Raw genomic sequence first — 20,042 nt, forward strand, 5'->3', positions numbered from 1 at the left:
TTTATCATTTGTGGGGAGAGTCAGACAATGAACAAATAAGAAATATGTAATATGTTGTCAGCTGGTGATATAATGATACAAAAACAGCATAAATGGCCAGGGAGTGAGGATGTGGGGGCTCTTGGGGTGGTGTAGGACTCTATGTGGACGTGAGATCAGAATGAAGTGGAGGAGGGAGACCAGCAGTTATCCAACAGGAAAGTATTTCAGGAAGATGGAATAGAAGTGCAAAGACCCTGAGGCAAGTGTTCTCCATGTTAGAGGCCAGTACGACTTGGGTGGAGTGAGGAGTATGATGGAAGATCAGACCAAAGAGTAGGCAGATCAGGATATGTTGATCAACAGGCTGGGAAGGAATGCCCTGAAGGGTTTTTAGCAGGGGAGTAATGTTTTCTGCTATACTTTTGGAATGGATTTCTCTGGTTGCTACGTGGAGAGGAGATGTTAAAGGGCAAAGGTAGAACCTGGAAGACTGACTAAAGAGGAGGCCCTTGCAGTGTCCAGGTGACACATGATGCTGACTTGAAGCAGTAATGAGCAATGGAGATGACAAGAAAGTGACAAGTGGTCCCTAACATATATGGCCATTGATCCTCTTTTTTGAAGAATATTTTTAAAATTTATTTTGGGAAAAACTGTTGTATATTGCAAATGTCAATCATTCAAATGTCCACCATGAAAGTGTTTTTATGCCTTATTTCCATGGTGCTATTTTGTAATAGACAACAACATTAGAGAGTTGATTCCCCTAAAGCCAATGAAAGAAATGAAACTTCTTAATTTTCGAGGATAACATCAAGGTTGAGTTATACTATTGTCCCTAAAGTATGACTGTCAGGAAAACATTAGAAATCTGTTTTACTTTCGTTTGTTCTAGACCTAACACAGGCATAGATGTACCTAGGTTCTCAGTCTCTGTGTTCTTTTTACAAATATCAACATATACTACTGTTTAAGTCAGCTTCTTCATCCCTGTGACCAAGAGATCTGATAAGAACAATTTTGGAGGAGGAAAAGTTTATTCATTACTCACAATTTCTTTAGATGGCTGACTCCATTCCTCTGTGCCCAAGATGAGGCAGAGCATCATGGGGAAGGGTGTGGAGGAGGAAATTAGTGGGTAACAAGGCACCAGGAATCAGAGAGAAACTACTCTGCTCAACAAGGACAAAATACAAACCCCAAAGGCATACCCACAGTGCCCTGCCTCCTCCAGCTACACCCTACCTGCCTACAGTTATCCAGTTAATCCTTATCAGTGGAGTAATGCACTGATTAGGTTAAGCTTCTCATAACTCAATCATTTCACCTCTAAATTTTCTTGCATTGACTCACACACGAAATTTTGAGGGAACCTCATCTAAACCATAACACTACATTCTTACTATATCCTTTTAATAAGCAAATCTTTGTTTGGTGAATACTTCTACTTATCTACCTTTTCCTTGCCAGCTCAGTTTAGATCCCATTCTAGCCCATGATATAGTTCTTATCACATTGTAAAACAATTATCTGTTTGTTGGATGTTCCCACTACATAGAAAAATTTTCCATAGCAAGGGTGAGGGCCTGTACCTTTAATTTCTGAATGCTTGAAGTGTACAGATGGTCTTCAACCTACCGTACAGCAAGTGCAAAATAGCTGCACACAGAATGAGTGATCAAATGAATGCCACCAAGATATGAGATGACCCAAAACATCATCCCTACCCTCCTGGATCTGGAGTCTGATGGGGTGGACAGGTGACTTCTGACTTCTCTATGACTGTTGCTTTGGAGCTGGGTTGGTTCTCATACACTGTTGTAATATTCAATAGCTCACTTGGGAGGACTTAAACCAAGCAATCTTTTCTGTTTCCCAACATCTAACTTCTACATCGAATCACTGAACTTAAAATTCCACAATTTATACATTTCTTTGAACGATGCAATTAAGAAAGAAATATCTCAGAGAAGGGAAAGAGAGAGAATTTTTTAATTTTTTTTTTTTTTTTAGTTTTCAGCGGACACAACATCTTTGTTTGTATGTGGTGCTGAGGATCGAACCCAGGCCCCATGCATGCCAGGCAAGCGCGCTACCCCTTGAGCCACATCCCCAGCCCGGCTATTTTTAAATATATTGTGTGCGTATCAGTTTAGCATCTTTTTACTCCATTGATGAGAAAAGAGAAGGTTTTACTGGTTTCACTTTCGAGGTACAACTGAGAGGAAAGGGCACCCAATGTTCAATGGTTACCTTGATCTCTTATGCTGCTTTTTCTAATGCATAGATTTGTACTTACCTCCCCATAGTCAGTCTCTCTTTCTTACACACACACACACACACACACACACACACACACACACACACACACACACACACACAGTTCCTGGTAGGAGAGACCTGCCTGGAACGGTATTTTCTCAGCACACAGGGGTGTTATGTACCAATAAAACCCTGGCAGAGCATGGAACAATGAGTACATTAATGCTCCAGTTCTCTTGCTTTGCAGATGGCTCTGTGGGGACTTGTGCACCACTAAAACTCCTTGGTCCCAAAGCTGCACCTTCACTGAACCACAGAGCACTATTGAAGTGTTCAGGGCCAGCTGCTAAAGTAAACAAAGGAAGCTGCTTCTATAGCCATCCCAGGAAACTTACAAAATGAAATATTTACTAAGTAAAAACATGAACAAAGCAGAAAAAGAAAATATGTCATTTCTAGGCATTAAGGGAGAGAAGAGTGCAAGCCCTGAGGGCTCTATTCCTTTCTTTCATTGACATCTCTGGGAGTTAATTGAGGTCCAAGGTGGGGACCGGGAGGGTTTTGCTGTTAAATGTAACATGAATGAGGCCGACTTGATACATCTGGCTATGCTTTTAAACTGCATTAAAACTCTGCAAATATGCTAATCGCATTGTCCTGATTCTCTCAGAAAAGGACAGGCAGACAAATAGAGCTTCTTGGAGCTTTCCTTTGTAGGCTAAACCTCAGAGCCTGTAGCTCAGCAACCACTGTAAACACCAGGGACAGCCTTTTCTGAGAATGCACTTGGGCTTCCTGACTCCCAGCCTGTGCTCACAGACTGGAGGAGGGCCTGGCCGACCTCCACTTAGTAATCATTTATCCCTTCAAAAAAGGAAATTACCAGCATTATCACTACTGGATGATGAGTTTTACTTATAAATTACACTCTTTTATTCTTTAATTTCAAGTAAACCTGCATTTACTGAGTATGTACTGTGTACTGAGTTTTGCCTTTTGAATCTTCATGACAGCCCTGTTATTTCCCATTTTACACTCATGTTGCAAAATCAGTAAATCCAAAAGTAATATTGGAACCCAGGTGTATATCTGACGCATAAACAAGATCACTGTTTTCATCTAATAATTTAGATCATTTTAATATGTCTGGGGCACCTGTTTACTCAAGGGATGTTGTGGCGTTTCTGTATCACTTTGGAAACCACTGTGCATTTGTTCCACTGAATTAATGTGTAGAGGAAAAGACTGCTTTTAGTTTTCCATTTTGGGGTGTAAGTAATTTCTCAGATGACTAGCTGAGTGACTAGTTAGCTTTATAGGCAACTTTTAAATGCACAAGTTAGGAGCATTTCATTTATAGAGGGGATAGATATATTTCTTTTCCTTCTATTTCCAGAAATAGGCAAACAGAGAAAACAGAAACTAGTCCTATTTTGTCATAGCTTTGATGAGAGATGGAGTAAATGTGGAGGTAAAAAGAAAAGTGGGGGTGGGGGGTAGGTGATTACAGGTACTAATTAAGCACTTACCAGGTACAACTGAGAGTTGAGTTTTTCTCTGATTGCTCTAGCTGTACTGAGGAACTTTTCCTCCTGCAGTCCTTCTCTTTTCTCGAGCTTTTCTTTAAAGACCTTAAATACATGCTGTCCTTTTTTTGAAGTTGTCATATTCATCGTAAGATGATTGTAGTCAGAATAAGCATGGTAACAAATGTGAAAGAGCAGGGCTAATGCGATCTTGTAAAAGAGAAGGCATTGTCAATGACTAGCAAATAGGATTTCAAAAGAAATCCACTAAGCTCTATTCTTCTAGAACTTGTCACTTTATGCAAAGGTTTAGACGTGGTTTGTCTCCCAAAGGCTCATGGGCTGGAAGCCTGAACCCCAGTGCAATGGCGTAAATGCAATGGAATCTACCAGCTGGGGTCTACATGGAAGGTAATAGGTCATAGGGTGCTGCCTTCAGAAGAGATTAATGTTGATCTCACAGGGGGAGTGAGTTACTACAAAAGTGGGTTATTATAAAAAGAATAAGACTGGCCTCTCCCTGGTTTCTGGTTTCCTGTTTTGCAGGCAATCTCGTCTGCATGCAGTCCTTTCCTTACCTGCTTCTTGGCTAAGTTGTGTTGCAGCCAAGGGGGCCCTCTCCAGAGGCAATGGGGTCACCTGATCTTGGACTTTTATTAGCCTCCCAAACTGCAAGCTAAGTAAACCTCTGTTTTTTTGTTTTTTGTTATTGTTTTGTTTTGTTTTTTAAGTATCCAGTCTTAGGTATTGTTATAGGTTAGACTAAGGCACTTCCTTATTCCAAGCATATCTCATAATAAAACCCAGGGCTCTTTCCTTTATCCTCAAAGCCCTTGATGATCCATCCCTAGCCACTTTCCTTGACTTGCTTCTTGACTATGCTCAGTTGCCTGGTCTCCCTGACATTCTCCACCTAAGGGCCTTCACTCTTGCTGTTCTGTGTCTGGAAAGCTCTGAGCCCCTGGATAGCAGCATGGCTTATGTCCTGACCTTAATCAGGCTTCTATTCAAGCTTCATCTGCTCAGAGTATCCTCCCTTGACCACTTTTCCTAGAATAGCTGCTCCTCCTACATTCCCATAGGGCAGCTGTTAGCCACATGTAGTCATTTTTATTTAAATTGTCCTATTTTTATTGGACAGCATAGATGTAGGCCATTCCCATCATTGTGGAATGTTGTATGGGAGAGAGCTTCTCTGACCTTGAACCCTGCTTTATTTTTATTTGTAGCACTTGCCACTACATGAAATTATATTTCTTTTGTTGTTGTTGTTGTTTGTTTGTTTTTTAATGTCTTGCCTCTAGCAAGAAAGTGCTGTGTAATCAGGAACTTTGCATGTTTTATTCAGTCTCTACTTTTCAGCTCCCAGAAGAGTGCCTGGTACTCTAAATACCTGCCAAATAAATGATTGGACTTGTGGGGACCTCTTTTAATCCCTAAGGAGATAAGCAGAATTGTTATGGGAAGTCCCTTTTCTGTTCTTCCTTGCCCCATCTATTTTTCCTGAGGCCTGGCTTTCTGGAAGGAACTCAAATCCTGACTTTGCTTCTCTTTGAGTTTCCCTCACATGAGGGAAATAAGGGCTGGTGAAATAGACACAATTGTCTGCATTCACTTTGAGAAGTAGTACCATATTCACAGATGGCCCCTTTCAAATATGGAGGTCTCTGTTTAATACTGGGGAACCATCTACCAGAATGTCTTTTGTCACTTAATAGAAGAAAATGTCTGTTACATATAAGAATAGGAATCATGAATGGCAGTCTTTTAGCTGATTATGCTTCATAATGCAAATTGTTTGGATTCTTCTCAGGAATTGGGTTTCCCCAAAGGGTGATAGATCCTGGTGACTATTTGAGACAGGAATCCTGGAGCTTTGCACTCTTCCTGGGCTTGACTGAAGACACTTTGAGTCTGCTTGCCCATTCTTCCTGCAAACCTTCTTCTGTAAATACTGGTACAGAGAAGGGGTCAGGTCTACAGAAGGGTTTAGAGAGGGAAGCAAGGACTGTCAGCATTATTCACAGCCTTCCCTTTCTGAATTATTCTCAAGCAGGTCCCACCCATTACTTGTAGCTCATCCTCTGTTCCATGATGGAAATTCAGTTAGTGGCTCCCGTGGATGCTCAGTTTGATATGGGATGTAGCATACTTTCTGATCCAACAATGGGTCTGGTAGATCCTAAGGTTTGCAGCCAGAATATATTTCATGGTTTTGAGAAACCAATAAGCAAATAAATGTACAAATGAATATAAAATTTACACATACATACATATATTTTATTAATTCACACAATAAGAAAAAACACATAAACCTCACAAGTTACTTTGAAGATTGAATAGTAGATTTATCATATTTGTGGACGAGATGTCTATTTTCATACTTTTAGTTCTACAATTAATTTACAAGCTTAGTACAGTCTTAATGAAAATTTTATTTGAAAAATTGATAAGCAATTCTTAAGTTTATATGGAGGATAAAATAAATGAGAAAAATCAAGAAATACTTGGAAAGGATGAGACATGAAGAGTATATACGTTGAAAAATATGAAAATTTATTACAAAGTAATAAAAATCAAAACTAGCAAACGGTTATGAAGGCAATAGTATGTAAATGTATCAAAGTAGCAGAATATAAAACTGAAGAGATATTAATGTATGTAGGAATTTTGCCTCTTATAAAAGGACATTTTAATAACTTTCTGAGATATTTGATTATTCACTTTTAAAAATTATTTCCTCACACAATATAAAAAAATTAAATTACGAAACAATGAAATTAAATTAATCAGGACAAATACAGACAAATATTTTGGATATTATGGAGGACTTAACAGACTTACTACAAGGCAGAAACACAAAGAAATTTTAAGTAGACTATAAAACAGTTTAATAGCTGTCTGTGGCAAAAACACACCCTAGATATAGGCATCTGAGAAAAATATTTACAATATATACAAAAGACATTATTTCCTTACATGTAAAGAACTCTTGAAATTTAGTAAGACAAAGACTTTGAATTAGCTTCCTTGTATTAGCTTCTCTTACTACCAACTAAGTAACTTCAAATTCAGAAATTTATTCTTTCACGGTTCTAGAGACCAGGATTCCAAAACCAAGTTGTTGGCAGAATCACAATCTCTCCAAGGGAAAAATTTCTTCGTTTCCTTTCAGCTTGGGTGACTCCAGAGATTTCTTGGCTTCTGGCTGTGCAATTCTAATCTCTGCCCCTATCTTCCTGTGCCCTTCTCTTCCATATCTGTGTCTTCTCTTCTCTGTGTCTTATAAGGACATGTCATTGGAGTTAGAGCCCACCTTGCTAATCCAGGATAATTTTATCTCAAGATTTTTGACATAATTACCACTTTTTCCAAATAAGGTCATATTCACAGGTTCTAGGGTTTAGGGAATAGACATATTTTTCTAGAAGTCACCATTAAGCCCAATATAAACCTCAATACAAAAAAAAATGGGCAATAGTTAAGATTCACAAGAAGAGAAATGTTCACTTTCACTGGTAATCAAATGCCACTTAAAATGATAAAACACCATTTTTCACTAATCTCAACTGCTAATTTACAGTATAGGTGAGAATACAAGGCAATGGGTCCTTCCTACATTCTTCTAAAAGTCATAAATTGCCACAGCCTTTCTGAAGGACAATATGATGTTATTAAAAAAATCAATACTAGATTTTCCTTTACTTTTTCTCAGATATATCACACAGGTATATTTCACTACATATTGATTATACTAAAATAATGTAAACAACCTGAATGCCCAATGACAAGAGATGGGTTAAATGAATTATGGTATATGATAAATAAAAATAGTAGATAAATAATTTAAAAACCTGAGAAAGGTTTCAATATTAAAGAAGTGCAAACCTCTGGACCAAGATGGTGAATTGAGGACATGCTAAGTCCTGTCTCCTTGCCCCTATACCCTAGTTCAAATGCATGGATGATATTTCAAAATACTGTTCAGGTAATAAATAGTTGACCTCAAAAAGAACAAAAAGAAATCTTTAGGTGCCAGAAATTGCAAAGTTACACATTGGATTGTGTGGAAGCTGATCCTAAACTTCCCAAGTTATAACCAGTATGTGGCCAGCATGCAGATTGGGAGATAGGAACATACTGCCCATCTGCACCTGGGAGAAAGAATAGCCTACCACCACAACTGTCATAGACGAAGGTATGAAAATGTCACCCACCTAAGCCTACCAGTGTCTCTGTACAATGTGGAAATCCAAGAATTCAGATAGATAGTGATAGACAGTGATAGACAAATTAACTCATCTGTTTGTTGATCTCTGTGGAGCTCTAGCTGAGGCAAACTCAAAACCCTATAAGAAAACCAATACAAAACAAAAACCTTAGAAAGGTCTCCACAATGTAGGGTCCAAGCAGGAAAGAATTCCTATTAGTGGGAGAGAGAAGGGGAATTGCACGGAAGATGGAAGGAGACCCTCATTGTTATACAAAATTACATATAAGAGGATGTGAGGGGAAAAGGGGAAAAATTACAGTAGATGGGGTAGAGAGAGATGAGGGGAGGGGAGGGAGAATAGGAAGGGGATAGGAAAGGCAGCAGAATACAACAGACACTAGTATGGCAGTGTGTATTAAACATGGATGTATAACCAATGTGATCCTGCAATCTGTACACGTGGGAAAAATAAGAATTCATACAGCATATGAATCAAATGTATGATATATGATATGTCAAGATCATTGTAATGTTTTGAGCAACCAATAAAAAAAAGTGGTCCTGAATTTTTTAGTCTGGTCCCAGGACCTACTCTTACTCTTAAAAATTAATAATAATGAAAGAACTTTCCCTTTTGTGGGTTATATCTGTTGATGTTTACCTTATTAGAAACTAAACCTGAGAAGCTTTTTGAATCACAATCCATAAGTACATGTCCCATTAGCCACCAGAGCAAAGATATCACTATGCCTCATGAAACTTCTGAAAAATGCCCCTGTAAAGCGAGAGTGAATTAGCATCTTACTGTTCTTCTAAAAAATTGTTTGACCTCACAGATTACTTGAATGGTCTTGGGATTTTCTGGGGATCCCCAGACCATACTTCAAGAACTGCTGCCCTTGGGCTATAGTTGTAGCTCAGTGGTAGAGTCCTTGCCTAGAACGTGTGAGGCACTGGGTTAGATCCTCAGTACCACATAAAAATAAATAAAATAAAGGCATTGTGTCCATCTGCAACTAAAAATATTTTTAAATGTATATTTATAATCAAGAATTACTAAACTTGGGATGAAGTCCTGTATTGCTTACTTAGGTAGTCACTAACTCAGCAAATGGGAAAATTCACACTCAAAGAGTTAGAGATCGTAGAGTAAAACTTCAAATGCAAATATAAACTATGATCTAAATTAATCATCTGTTCACAGATCCATATAGTCTACATACTGGAAATATAATTGCTAATTGCTAAAAATAGGCATTTCTTAGGCTGAGGATATATATCAGTTGGTAGTGTATTTGCCTTGCATTCACAAGGCCCTGAGTTCGATCCCCAGCACCACAAACAAACAAACCAAAAGAATAGGCACCGCTTTAAGCCAGGTGTGATGGTGCACACCTGCAATCCCAGCTACTCCAGAGGTGGAGGCAGGAAGATCACAAGTTCTAGGTTAGTCTCTGCAATATAGCAAGCCCTGTCTCAAAATAAAAAATAAAAAAGGGCTGGGGATGTAGCTCAGTAGTAGAGTTTCCCTGTGTTCAATCCCCAATACTGCCAAAAGGAAAAAAAAAAAAGGCAGGCATCTCTGGGTAGTAGAAATGCACATGATTTTTATTTTATTTGTTGTGACTCTGAATTTTCTAATTACTCCCCTTTCCCCCAAATTTTTATTGTGATAAAATATACATAGCATAAAATTTACTGCTTAATATTTTAAGTGTACAGTCAGTGGTATTAAATGCATTCACAATATTATGCATCCATCATTACCATCATCTCTATAACTCTTACATCTTATAAAATTGATACTCTGTACCCACTAAACAATAATCCCCTGAACCCCCTTCTCCCTGCCTCTGGCAATTACTATTCTACTTTATGTCTCTGATTTTGATTATTCTAAGGATCTCTTATAAACAGAATCATACAGTATTTGTCTTTCTGTGACAATAGAATCATAAATGTCCTTAGCATTATGTCCTTAAAGTTCATACATGTTGTAACATGTGTCAAAATTTCCTTTCTCTAGTTATGCATAGTAGTTGGGTTCATCTTGACAAATTTGTACATTTATTGAATTTGATTTCAGTTTGTGCCCCCCTTTCACTCTCCCCATTCTCCTTTCTCTACTGATCTTCCTTTCACACATCTGTTCATGTATTTTTGTTTGAATATTTACATTTATATATAAAATTTAAATTCCCTGTGGTATATTTATATTTCCCTCCTCTTGAAGGCTGAGTAATATTCCATTCTATGTGTATTATCACATTTTGCTTATCCATTATTCATCAGTTTGTGGACATTTGTATTGCTTTTATGTTTTAGCTATTTTGAATAATGCTACTGTCAACAAAGGTGTGCACATCTCTCTTCTAGAGACTGCTTTCATTTCTTTTGTGTATATACCAAGAATTGGTATTACCTATTGTATGGTAATTCTATTTTCTCTTTGAGGAACGACCATATTGTTACCTAGAGTGACATACCATTTTATGTTCTCACCAACTGTGTGCAAGAGTTCCCATTTCTGCATATTCTTGCCAACATTTGTTGCTACTATTACCTTTTTATTTGCTAGTAACCATCCTAATTGGTATAAGTAGATTCAATTATTTCTTAAAGAAACACTTTTAGTTTTGTAACCAGAAAGAAAATAACTGTATTAAATTAAATCTAGACACTTGCCAAAGGAATACACTGCCTACTTTGACTCCCCTGAGAATATTCCCTCCATTAGGAAGTCTAGGGCCTTTAGAAAAGTTCGCCTATGTAGAGAGGTTTGTTATTTGGTTAAGGACTTCAGGTTTCACTAATCTAGGGTTTGCAGAGATTTGAACAACTGCTGAGGTCATATTTACCTGGCTTAAGTAATATATTCTTTATAGAGTAAATTAACTGTGTCAAATTGTATTTTAAAATATCAGTATACTTCAAATTATATTTCCAGGCTTTTTGAATGATTTCTTTAAAATATTCAAATATGCTAAATGCTATTTTTGTAGGAAGTCTATTTAAAAATTATAAGCAATTACATTTTGAAAATTGAACTTTCCATTGTTGATAGACTTGAAATAATGTGTTTCATTTTAGAAATACATTTAAATGTAGTTTTTGCTTTTTATCTTGCTTCCTTCAATTAATGTTAATTAGTGAGTTTTGTGATATTTTATAATAGAGATATTAAAATTTTAGAGGGGTTTAGCATTCTCCTTAATAGTGTAATTCTCCATAGTATATAATGATGACTGCTCCCTGGTATCATGTCAAGGGTGGGAATTCTGTTCTTAGGAAAGTTTGGGAATGGTAAGACATCAAATTTTAATTAAGATTCTTTATAAAAGGCTTTGCGTTTTGACTTTCCAAGAGGAGGGCATACGAAGTATGAAATAAAGACTTGCCAAATTTATTTGATGATGGAACTTTTTTCTCTCAAAGCACCTTATAGTGTATTGTAAAAAGCACTTTGGGGGAAATACTGATGCAGAGAACTCCCTCATGAAGAAATGAGGGCCAGAGTTGGCCCCTGTGTGGTGTTTGTGTCCTCACTTAATAACATTGCTTCATGGTGTTTTATTTTATTAAGTCTCTGTTTTCAGAGAGCTTGCACCCTATTGAGAAAGACCATCCATTTATCAATAGCCATAAGGATGGAATACATGATTGAATGGCAAGAGGAAACCAGCTGTGCTTACCTGGGAGGATGTGATTTGGTTAAGCAAGAATGAAAGGAAATTATTTCATGAAAGCGGTAGCTTTTGATTTGTACTTTGAGGAACAGGAATTCACACATATGGGTAATTGAGAGGGTTGGAGGACAAGAGGCTTCCTTAAATGATATTTTTTTAGTTGTAGATGGACAAAATACCTTTATTTTATTTGTTTATATTTTTATGTGGTTCCAGGGATTGAACCTAGTGCCTCATGCATGCTAGGCAAGCGCTCTACCACTGAGCCACAACCACAACCCAAATGATAAATTTTTGATGCCAAAGATTTAGACACGTTGGGTTGATGAATCAATAGCTATTTCCCTATTTCCTCCTCTCAAAAATGTGTTCAGTGTGGAAAGCTCCATGGATGACCTCTCACCATCCCACCTCATTTCCTAGCCCAGAGTGTCCTAATTGGAAGGAAGGTCGGGGTAAAATGTGGGCACGGTTATCTCATCAGTTAGCAATTTGATCGCTATTTGTCTTCTCCATTAGATCCAAGCTCAGGAGAAGGATTGTTCTATAAAAAGCCTCTGTGCCCCATCCCTGCACATCAGGCATCAATAAATATTTCGGAGGATCCCTATGCTGTTGGTGTAAGGGCTACCTTTTTCCACAGCCTTGCTGTTTCATATCTCTATTTCTATCAGAGGCTCCCATTTCCACTGAAAGATAGTGTATATGGTGATTAAGCTATTGGGCTCTGGAGTAGGATTTGTCTAGCTTTGCATTCTTATTGGGAAGGTTTCAGTTTCCCCATCTATAAAATGGGAACTTAAAAATTATGCATCCCATTTGATTGTTGTGAGGATTATTGGGTGACAATACATCTGAAGCACTTACCCATGACTGAGCTAATAATAGGTTATCAGTGAGCTATGAGTGCACAATAACTTTAAAGATGCATTAGTACAGATATGAGAACAATGGACTCTCCCAGCATTCAGAAAATGCTAAAATGTTTTGGGGAAGAGGAGCTATCCAAGATCTTTTGCTGATGGTGATGATGAGGGATAAAGCAGAAGGAAAGATGGAAGGAGTAGGCAGCTTAGAGAAACAGAAACATCTGTGTGTTTGTGAGTGGGTTGTGTGTGTTGGGAACTTGTATAGAGCAGTTCTAAAATAGTGTTCCTACTTGATATGAACCACCAAAGAAGAAACAAAAAACCAAACTCCATTTTTAGAATAACTCTTATTTACAAGTAGTACTTTTTTTTTTTATATTTTATATATTCATGCAAAATGATTGTAACACACAATGACTGGGCATATCATTGAATATGTCAGCTATGCTTTGTGTGAATGTCATTTGATTTAAACAGTCACTTCTACAAAAGTATTTTTTAATTCGTTGTGAGTCTTATGACTCAGCATGATGAGCAGAACTTCTAATTATTAAGTGTTTATTGGAGGAGGTGCTGTTAAGGATCCCTCTGGATGCTTTTGGATCCCTTTCACTATCTCTTGTGTTCTCTTATCTTGGATTCTCTGTGTGTTTACTTCCCTTAGCCAGCAACTGTGCTATTCTTCAAATGACTGCCCTTAGGTGACTAGAACTGCTTTTGTCCTCTGGTGCAGAGAGCTGCAAGAGCCTCTATTTCACACTTGCCATGGGTGGCCCATAGCCAAAAATTGACCAATATGGGGCTATGAAAGCCGAGCTCTTGGCCCTGGATGGAGGAGAACTGTGAGCATCACTTATATTCTGGAATTCCTTTACAAGACCAGGCTGAAGCTTGCTCCTCAGGACACTGCTTGAAATTGCAGTCCTGTTTCTATCCCTCCTCCTCCCCCTGCCCTTCTTCCCCACCCCCTTACTCTTTCATAAATGATTTGCACTGGATCCTTTTAGTAGGGTCTATTGCTGAGGAACTTGATGTAGGTCAAATTCTTTCCTAAAAACAGAGTAAACAGCGAGTCATTTAATCTTCCCAATACTGTAAGAGAATTATTACCTTTATTTCATGGAGGAAGAAACCTACTTTAATAAGTGAAAAGGAACATCATTCATCCCTTGGAGGTTATGAAAGTTTCATTGCTTTACAGAATTTCTTGGCTTCCTTGGCCACTAACATGATGATTCTTTTGAAGTTAGGTCACCATCTTGGGGTCATTTATCTGAACAAACAAGATCACATTTTGAAATTACTGTCCACATAAAACCCATTACTAATAAAAGAAACAACAATTCCCTTTATTTCAGCATCTATTAGATGATGTAGAAAAGAGGTTGTGAAATTCTATAGTATAACTCTGGTATTTATTCCTGATACAAAAGTGATCGACTAAAGCATTGATGATATAAGCAGGTACTTGTGGGCCTTCTTGTGGACCATACCTGGTATATAGGTTCCACCTTGAGAACTACTGATTTAATTCAGCCATGACCTTCCAAAGCAGATGTCATTCTATCATTTCTACCATTCAGTGAGTAAAAGCCACAGAGTATAACTCTATTACCTGAATAATCTACCTGCTAGCTAAAATAAGCTACATGTTTTCCAAGGATAGTACAAACTTGTTTGTACTTTGAAATCATTGTAGATTCATAGGTAGTGGCAAGAAATAATGTAGAGATCCCCTTACTCATCCCCCAACTTTCTCCAGTTGCAACATATATAAATACCTGATTTTAAACAGAATTTCAAAACAAGTACTCAACTACAGTGATGCAGCCACATCAATGTTTATAGCAGCTCAATTCACTTGCTCCATTTGTGTACAATGTGTCAAAATGCATTCTACTGTCATGTCTAATTAGAACAAATTAAAAAAAGAAAAAATCAATTGAGCAAATATATGTGGATAAAATTATGAACTTCGTCTGGTTTAATTTGTTTATTTTTCTGTCTTTATGCCATATTATATTATATTATATGAATTATAGTGGGTTACTAATAAATCTTAAAATCAAATGGTAGAAATCTTCCAATCTTTAAAAACTGTATTAAAATTGTTTTGCTTATTCTAAAAAAAGACAAGTATTCATACTTACCCTTATTTAAGAAAAATTAAAAGCTGAAAAATGTTCTTTGCTTTAGAGAGACTATAAAATATGAGTTGATTTTTCATTATTGAAAAATGCTTAGAACCATCTTTTTGTTCTTATTTCTGGGTTAATGTGTGATATTTGGATGATCAGTTAAATGCATATTTGTAACAGCTACTTACCAAGTGTTTTACACTATATACAAAAAGAAAACGTAGAATTGACCATTATATGAATCAGTGTTTGGAAAGTTGCCACAGCTTAGGGTTCAGGAAATGAGTGATGGGAGAAAAGGATTTTTTTCACCTTTATGAACAAAGATAGACATTGACTCATTTGAAGAGACAGCTCAGTGGACAAGTGAAATAGAATTTATCATGAGGTCAGCATGAATTTAATGATCCTAGACTTAGGGGGCTATCAGTGAGAAAGAAAACCAAAGGATGGTCACAGAAGGTTACAGACTGGTATCCAAGAGAGCAGCAGCTAACTGGAGTGTCAATAGGACAAGGTAGGAGGGAGAGTGTATGTGAGGGGTGAGTGTGTGTCCAGATGTGAAGAAAATAGAGATGAAGCTTGGGGGACTTGCAGGGTGGGGTTGAAAGGGCAGACCCCCACAGGATAAGACATATGTTCTCATTCAATGACTGCTGAGTCCAACTGTAGTCATTTGGTTAACTATCCCAGTTTCCTATACATAGAACAAGTGTAACTATAAGATAGCTATACTATGTCAGGTGGAGATACTCATTGTCCATTTTGCATGTTGTGTGAGTCTCTGTTATGGTTTGTTGGTGATAAACATAATGAAAGTAGGAAGAAATGCAATTTGATTATAGTCTGATAGCTTTGGCTAAGGAGTTGCTTGGTTTTTGGTTTTTGTTTGTTTTTCTTTTTTTTAATGCGAAGAAAGAAGGTCCAGCATAGTTTTCTGAGTACTCTGGTTTTGCCTTTGCAGTCTGCATAGGTGTCTGCGTATCTATGAGCAGTATTATTTTTCTCAATGAGGGTATATCTTTATAGCATTGTGGAGATGTGTTGGGTACCCCTTTAATGGCGTAGGATACTTAGTTTATTTTTCAGGGGAATACCTTTGTTACATTTCCCTGGAGCAAAATTCTTTAAAACAAAACAATAATAATAACAGTAAAAATCCTAGTTAAAAAGCCCCTAGTTCCATGTGCTGATCACACTTGCACAGAGAACCAGGATACACAGGTAGGCATTGAGATCAAACCAAGTAAAGCTCATCTGTGTCTTAGGCTGTGGGCCAGTGAAAATAGACCAGTAAATAGATGGTTTAAAAAAAAAAAAAAAAAGACCAGAAGGGACTAATGCATATATCCTCTGGTTCTTCTTTTGCAGTTCTGTTTTGAATCCAAAGTGGATGATGCTGGCAGGGCTGAGCCACTGAACAGTCTGAAAAAGTCCCATTTTCTCATTGGCCATCAGTGAGATAAGATGGAAGACTCTTACAAGGATAGGACTTCACTGATGAAGGGTGCCAAGGACATTGCCAGAGAGGTGAAGAAGCAAACAGTAAAGAAGGTGAATCAAGCAGTGGACCGGGCCCAGGATGAATACACCCATAGGTCCTACAGTCGGTTCCAAGACGAAGATGAGGAGGATGATGACTATTACCCACCTGGAGAAACCTACGATGGGGAGGCCAATGATGATGAAGGCTCCAGCGAAGCTACCGAGGGCCATGATGAGGAAGATGAGATCTATGAAGGGGAGTACCAGGGCATCCCCAGTATGAACCAAGGGAAAGACAGCATAGTGTCGGTGGGGCAGCCCAAAGGAGATGAGTATAAGGACCGCCAGGAGCTGGAGTCTGAGAGGAGAGCTGATGAAGAAGAGCTGGCCCAGCAGTATGAGCTGATAATCCAGGAGTGTGGTCACGGGCGCTTCCAGTGGGCCCTGTTCTTCGTCTTGGGCATGGCTCTCATGGCGGACGGTGTGGAGGTGTTTGTCGTGGGCTTCGTGTTACCCAGTGCTGAGACAGACTTATGCATACCAAATTCAGGATCTGGATGGTTGGGTGAGTATATTGTGTCACTGAGACGAGTTCTAAAAAAACTGGTTTATTTGTTGAGCACAGGTAATCACCATATAGAATAAATGCTTTCACCCAGAGAACTGCATTTTTTTTCAACAAATTTCTATATTATGAAAAATCTTAAACATATAAAAGAACCAAGATAATTTTACAGTGAATACATACCTCTGTATATCCCCTACCTAGAGTTAACATTTATTATATTTCCTTTATCTCCTATCTCTTCTTCAATTCAACTCATTTGTATGCATTTCAAAGTAGGAGAAAGCAATGTATTTTAACTTATATTATTATAATAAGCCATACTGCTTAATGACAGGATACATTATGAGAAGTGTGCAATATGGAGTTTGTGCAAATATCTAGAGTGTACTTAACACAAACAAAGATAGCTACAACGTCACTAGGTGATATAATCTCACGGAAACATGGTCATAAATGCAGCCTGTCACTGACTTAAATAGCATTTTGTGGCACCTTGGTATGTGATATGACTTCCAAAAATATGTATTTATATGAAACTCATTTGGCACATTTTTAAATAGAGAGGTTAATTCTATAAAATTCTGACCAGTGTGACTTTAAGTTTTACATATAATACTGTGATTTAAATATCTTTAGGACCCTGCTAATCTTTATTTTTCCTATAATCTCTGTAAATGTTTACTTATTTTTTCAACTAGACTTATTCACGGAATTTTTTCTAGGTCACTTTAAAAAAAACTGTTTCAAGGTTTGTATCTTTGTGACTAAGCTAGCAAAACTTAATGTTCTCATATGATAATGTATTTCAAGCTATATTAATATTTAAATTCTGTGTGTCAAAAATAATATGATCTCTCTATAAAATAGCTAAACAGAAGTTTTGATTTTGTGTGACAGTTATCACACACCCAATGTTCTTACAAAGATGTAGTTAACACTCTCTGAGTTTGTGCAAGAATAAAAAGACTGAGAAACATGCACACAGTGGGGTGTCCCAACAGTTTGAGTTCACTTCAAACACATAGTACATTAAGGCAGGAGAATTTTCAAACTCCTTTTGCAAATTTAGCCTCAGAGAACATGTTCATGTACATATAAAATGTTTATGTTTCAGAGTCTGCAAATAAAAGTAAAAATACTTAGTACATATGTATCCAAGGGAATCTAGACTACAGGTTAAACAACAAAAAGTGTGGAAACCTACTAACTTTATTAAATAATGTTATAATCATTGATGCTGAGAAATTTTCTGAATGATTAAAATTAAATGCCATTTTCTTTCTTCCTAACAACACAAGATACAGAATCATGAAGGAGAGAAGGGTCTACATCGTTTTATTCTTTTCATACTTATTTCTTTTCTAAGGTGCATCCATAGAATTAATTCATTTCTTTTTAACTAGCAGAAATGGATCCAAGAAAGCAGACTACAAAGGGTCAAGGGGTGGTAGTTCAGAGCATGGTTTGCATATTTGTTGGTAGATGCATTGATGTGATCAACCATCAAATGGAGACCTCACCATGCTTCAGAGGAGAGACTTGGTCATTCATCAAATTGATCATTTCAGCACATCTGTTGTGTACCCAGCACTGTATTTTTTTATGTTGGTTTATTTTGTCTTTGGTGATCAAGTTTATCAGTGTGAACCTGGGCACCTAAATTTTTCAAGATTTTCCTGAAGGAATATATCTGCAGAATGTTACAAGAAGATAGATTCTTAGAAATATATCCACATAGAGATTTAATAATTGCTGGCTTAAATTTAGAATACAAATCTTTCCATGTTATCGTTGCTAGTTTATGTTGGAAATATTACAGAAAAGGCTAGGTCCAGCTTACCCTCATGCCCTTGTCTTCTTGGTACTGAATGAGAACACAGAATTACATAGAGTCCTCCTATCAGCCTATTCACCAAGCCCAGTACCCCCTAACGATGTGACAATCCGCAGGTGGCATTTAGAAGTGTAGATAATGCTGCAGAACAATAAGAGCTTAGATTTTTCATGTGTTCATAAATGCTGCCTGATTTACTGAATTAAAAATGTGTCCCCAGGAGTGTATAGTTTCACTCAAAGTTGTAAGTCCCCAATAGAAGCATTTTAATGGTTTCATAACTATGCCTTCCAGACTTGCATTTCAATTATTTTGCCATTGTAATTTCACTCATAATTGCATTCTAACGGAGTCTCTTTAGACAAGCATTTAAATTGTTTTGCCATTTTCATTTTATCGGATAATAGCTTTGTAATATAATTACCACACTAAGTCAGAGCAGTGGGATCAAAAATGCAAAAAAGAAAGATGCATGACCCATGTTTGGTGGCATTTTGTGAACAGGGATTTGCCAAATATTTTTTTATTTGTTAATAAGTATTGTGTCATTTTTCTCAAGGACAACCAGGAATAAAAATATGGCCCAGTTTATGTTTTAATTACTTGGGAGATTGATCCTCTCTTTGTGTTTGCTGTAAGATTGACTTACCATGTTTACATGTGCCAGTGTGTGTGGTCTTTGTGTATATTTATAATACCTAATTTGGCTGGAAGAAGGTAGAGTAAATATTTAATTACCTAATGAGCTTCTCTTTTGGGAAATAAATGCCTTCCGTTTTTAAATAATCCATTCTCCATTGCCAAAGTCTATTTATTAAGTCCTTATGATATATAAAGTGCAGTATTATCAAAGGGAATAACAGGACAAAAAGTCTTTTTAAAAAGACAAGGTTTCCCTATCCAAGAAATTTTTATAGTCCAATGGGGAAAGATCACAAATGTCTGCACATTGCCAGAATAAGGAAGCAAGTATCAGTAGCCAAAAGAGAGGTAAATTTAAATAAAGAGACTTCAAGCAGGGGTAATTCATTAAGGAGTAGGGCTCTGACTGAGGCAATGGAGAGGAGGATTGGATTTGGGAGCTGTTCTAGAGTCAGCAAGGACTTGTTCATTGATTGGTTTTGAAGGCGATGGAGGGAATCAGTTAATGAAAGAAAGGCAATTCATTAAATTAGGTAATTCAGAGTAGAGCTGTAAGCAGGAGAAAGGAAGATGAGAAGTGTAGTTTTAAACATTCTCACTTTGAGGTCCTTGAGGAGGATTGAAAATGAGTATCAATGGGTTGCTTCTGATTTAGGCAGAAGTGCCTGAAGGTTATTATTTAAAGATAAGAATGCCAATGACCTTAACCAAAAAAAGGCTGGTTTCCTGCAGCATGCCATGTATGGGGCTGTGATAGAGGATACATCATGAAGGAGGCTGAGAAAAAGCCGAAGATAGAGGAGCAACCAGGAGTAGGGAGATCTTAAAGTTGCTGGA

The 20,042-nt window shown here is 37.3% G+C and overlaps 1 protein-coding gene and 1 non-coding gene across 2 annotated transcripts in view; one reads left to right on the top strand and one right to left on the bottom strand.

Moving 5' to 3' along the window:
* Sv2c (synaptic vesicle glycoprotein 2C) overlaps positions 1 to 20,042 on the top strand; it is a 215,466-nt gene that overhangs the window by 37,864 nt on the left and 157,560 nt on the right. Inside the window, exon 2 of the mRNA XM_027927803.3 lies at positions 16,048 to 16,726. Within this exon, the coding sequence (XP_027783604.2) occupies positions 16,144 to 16,726 (583 nt within the window). The 5' untranslated portion in view covers positions 16,048 to 16,143. The remainder of the gene's footprint in view (positions 1 to 16,047; positions 16,727 to 20,042) is intronic.
* On the bottom strand, positions 11,874 to 11,946 carry Trnaa-agc (transfer RNA alanine (anticodon AGC)). The gene has a single exon. It is a non-coding gene; the product is annotated as a tRNA-Ala (tRNA).

This window comes from Marmota flaviventris, chromosome 5 (assembly GCF_047511675.1).
Source record: "Marmota flaviventris isolate mMarFla1 chromosome 5, mMarFla1.hap1, whole genome shotgun sequence".
NCBI lineage: Eukaryota > Metazoa > Chordata > Mammalia > Rodentia > Sciuridae > Marmota > Marmota flaviventris.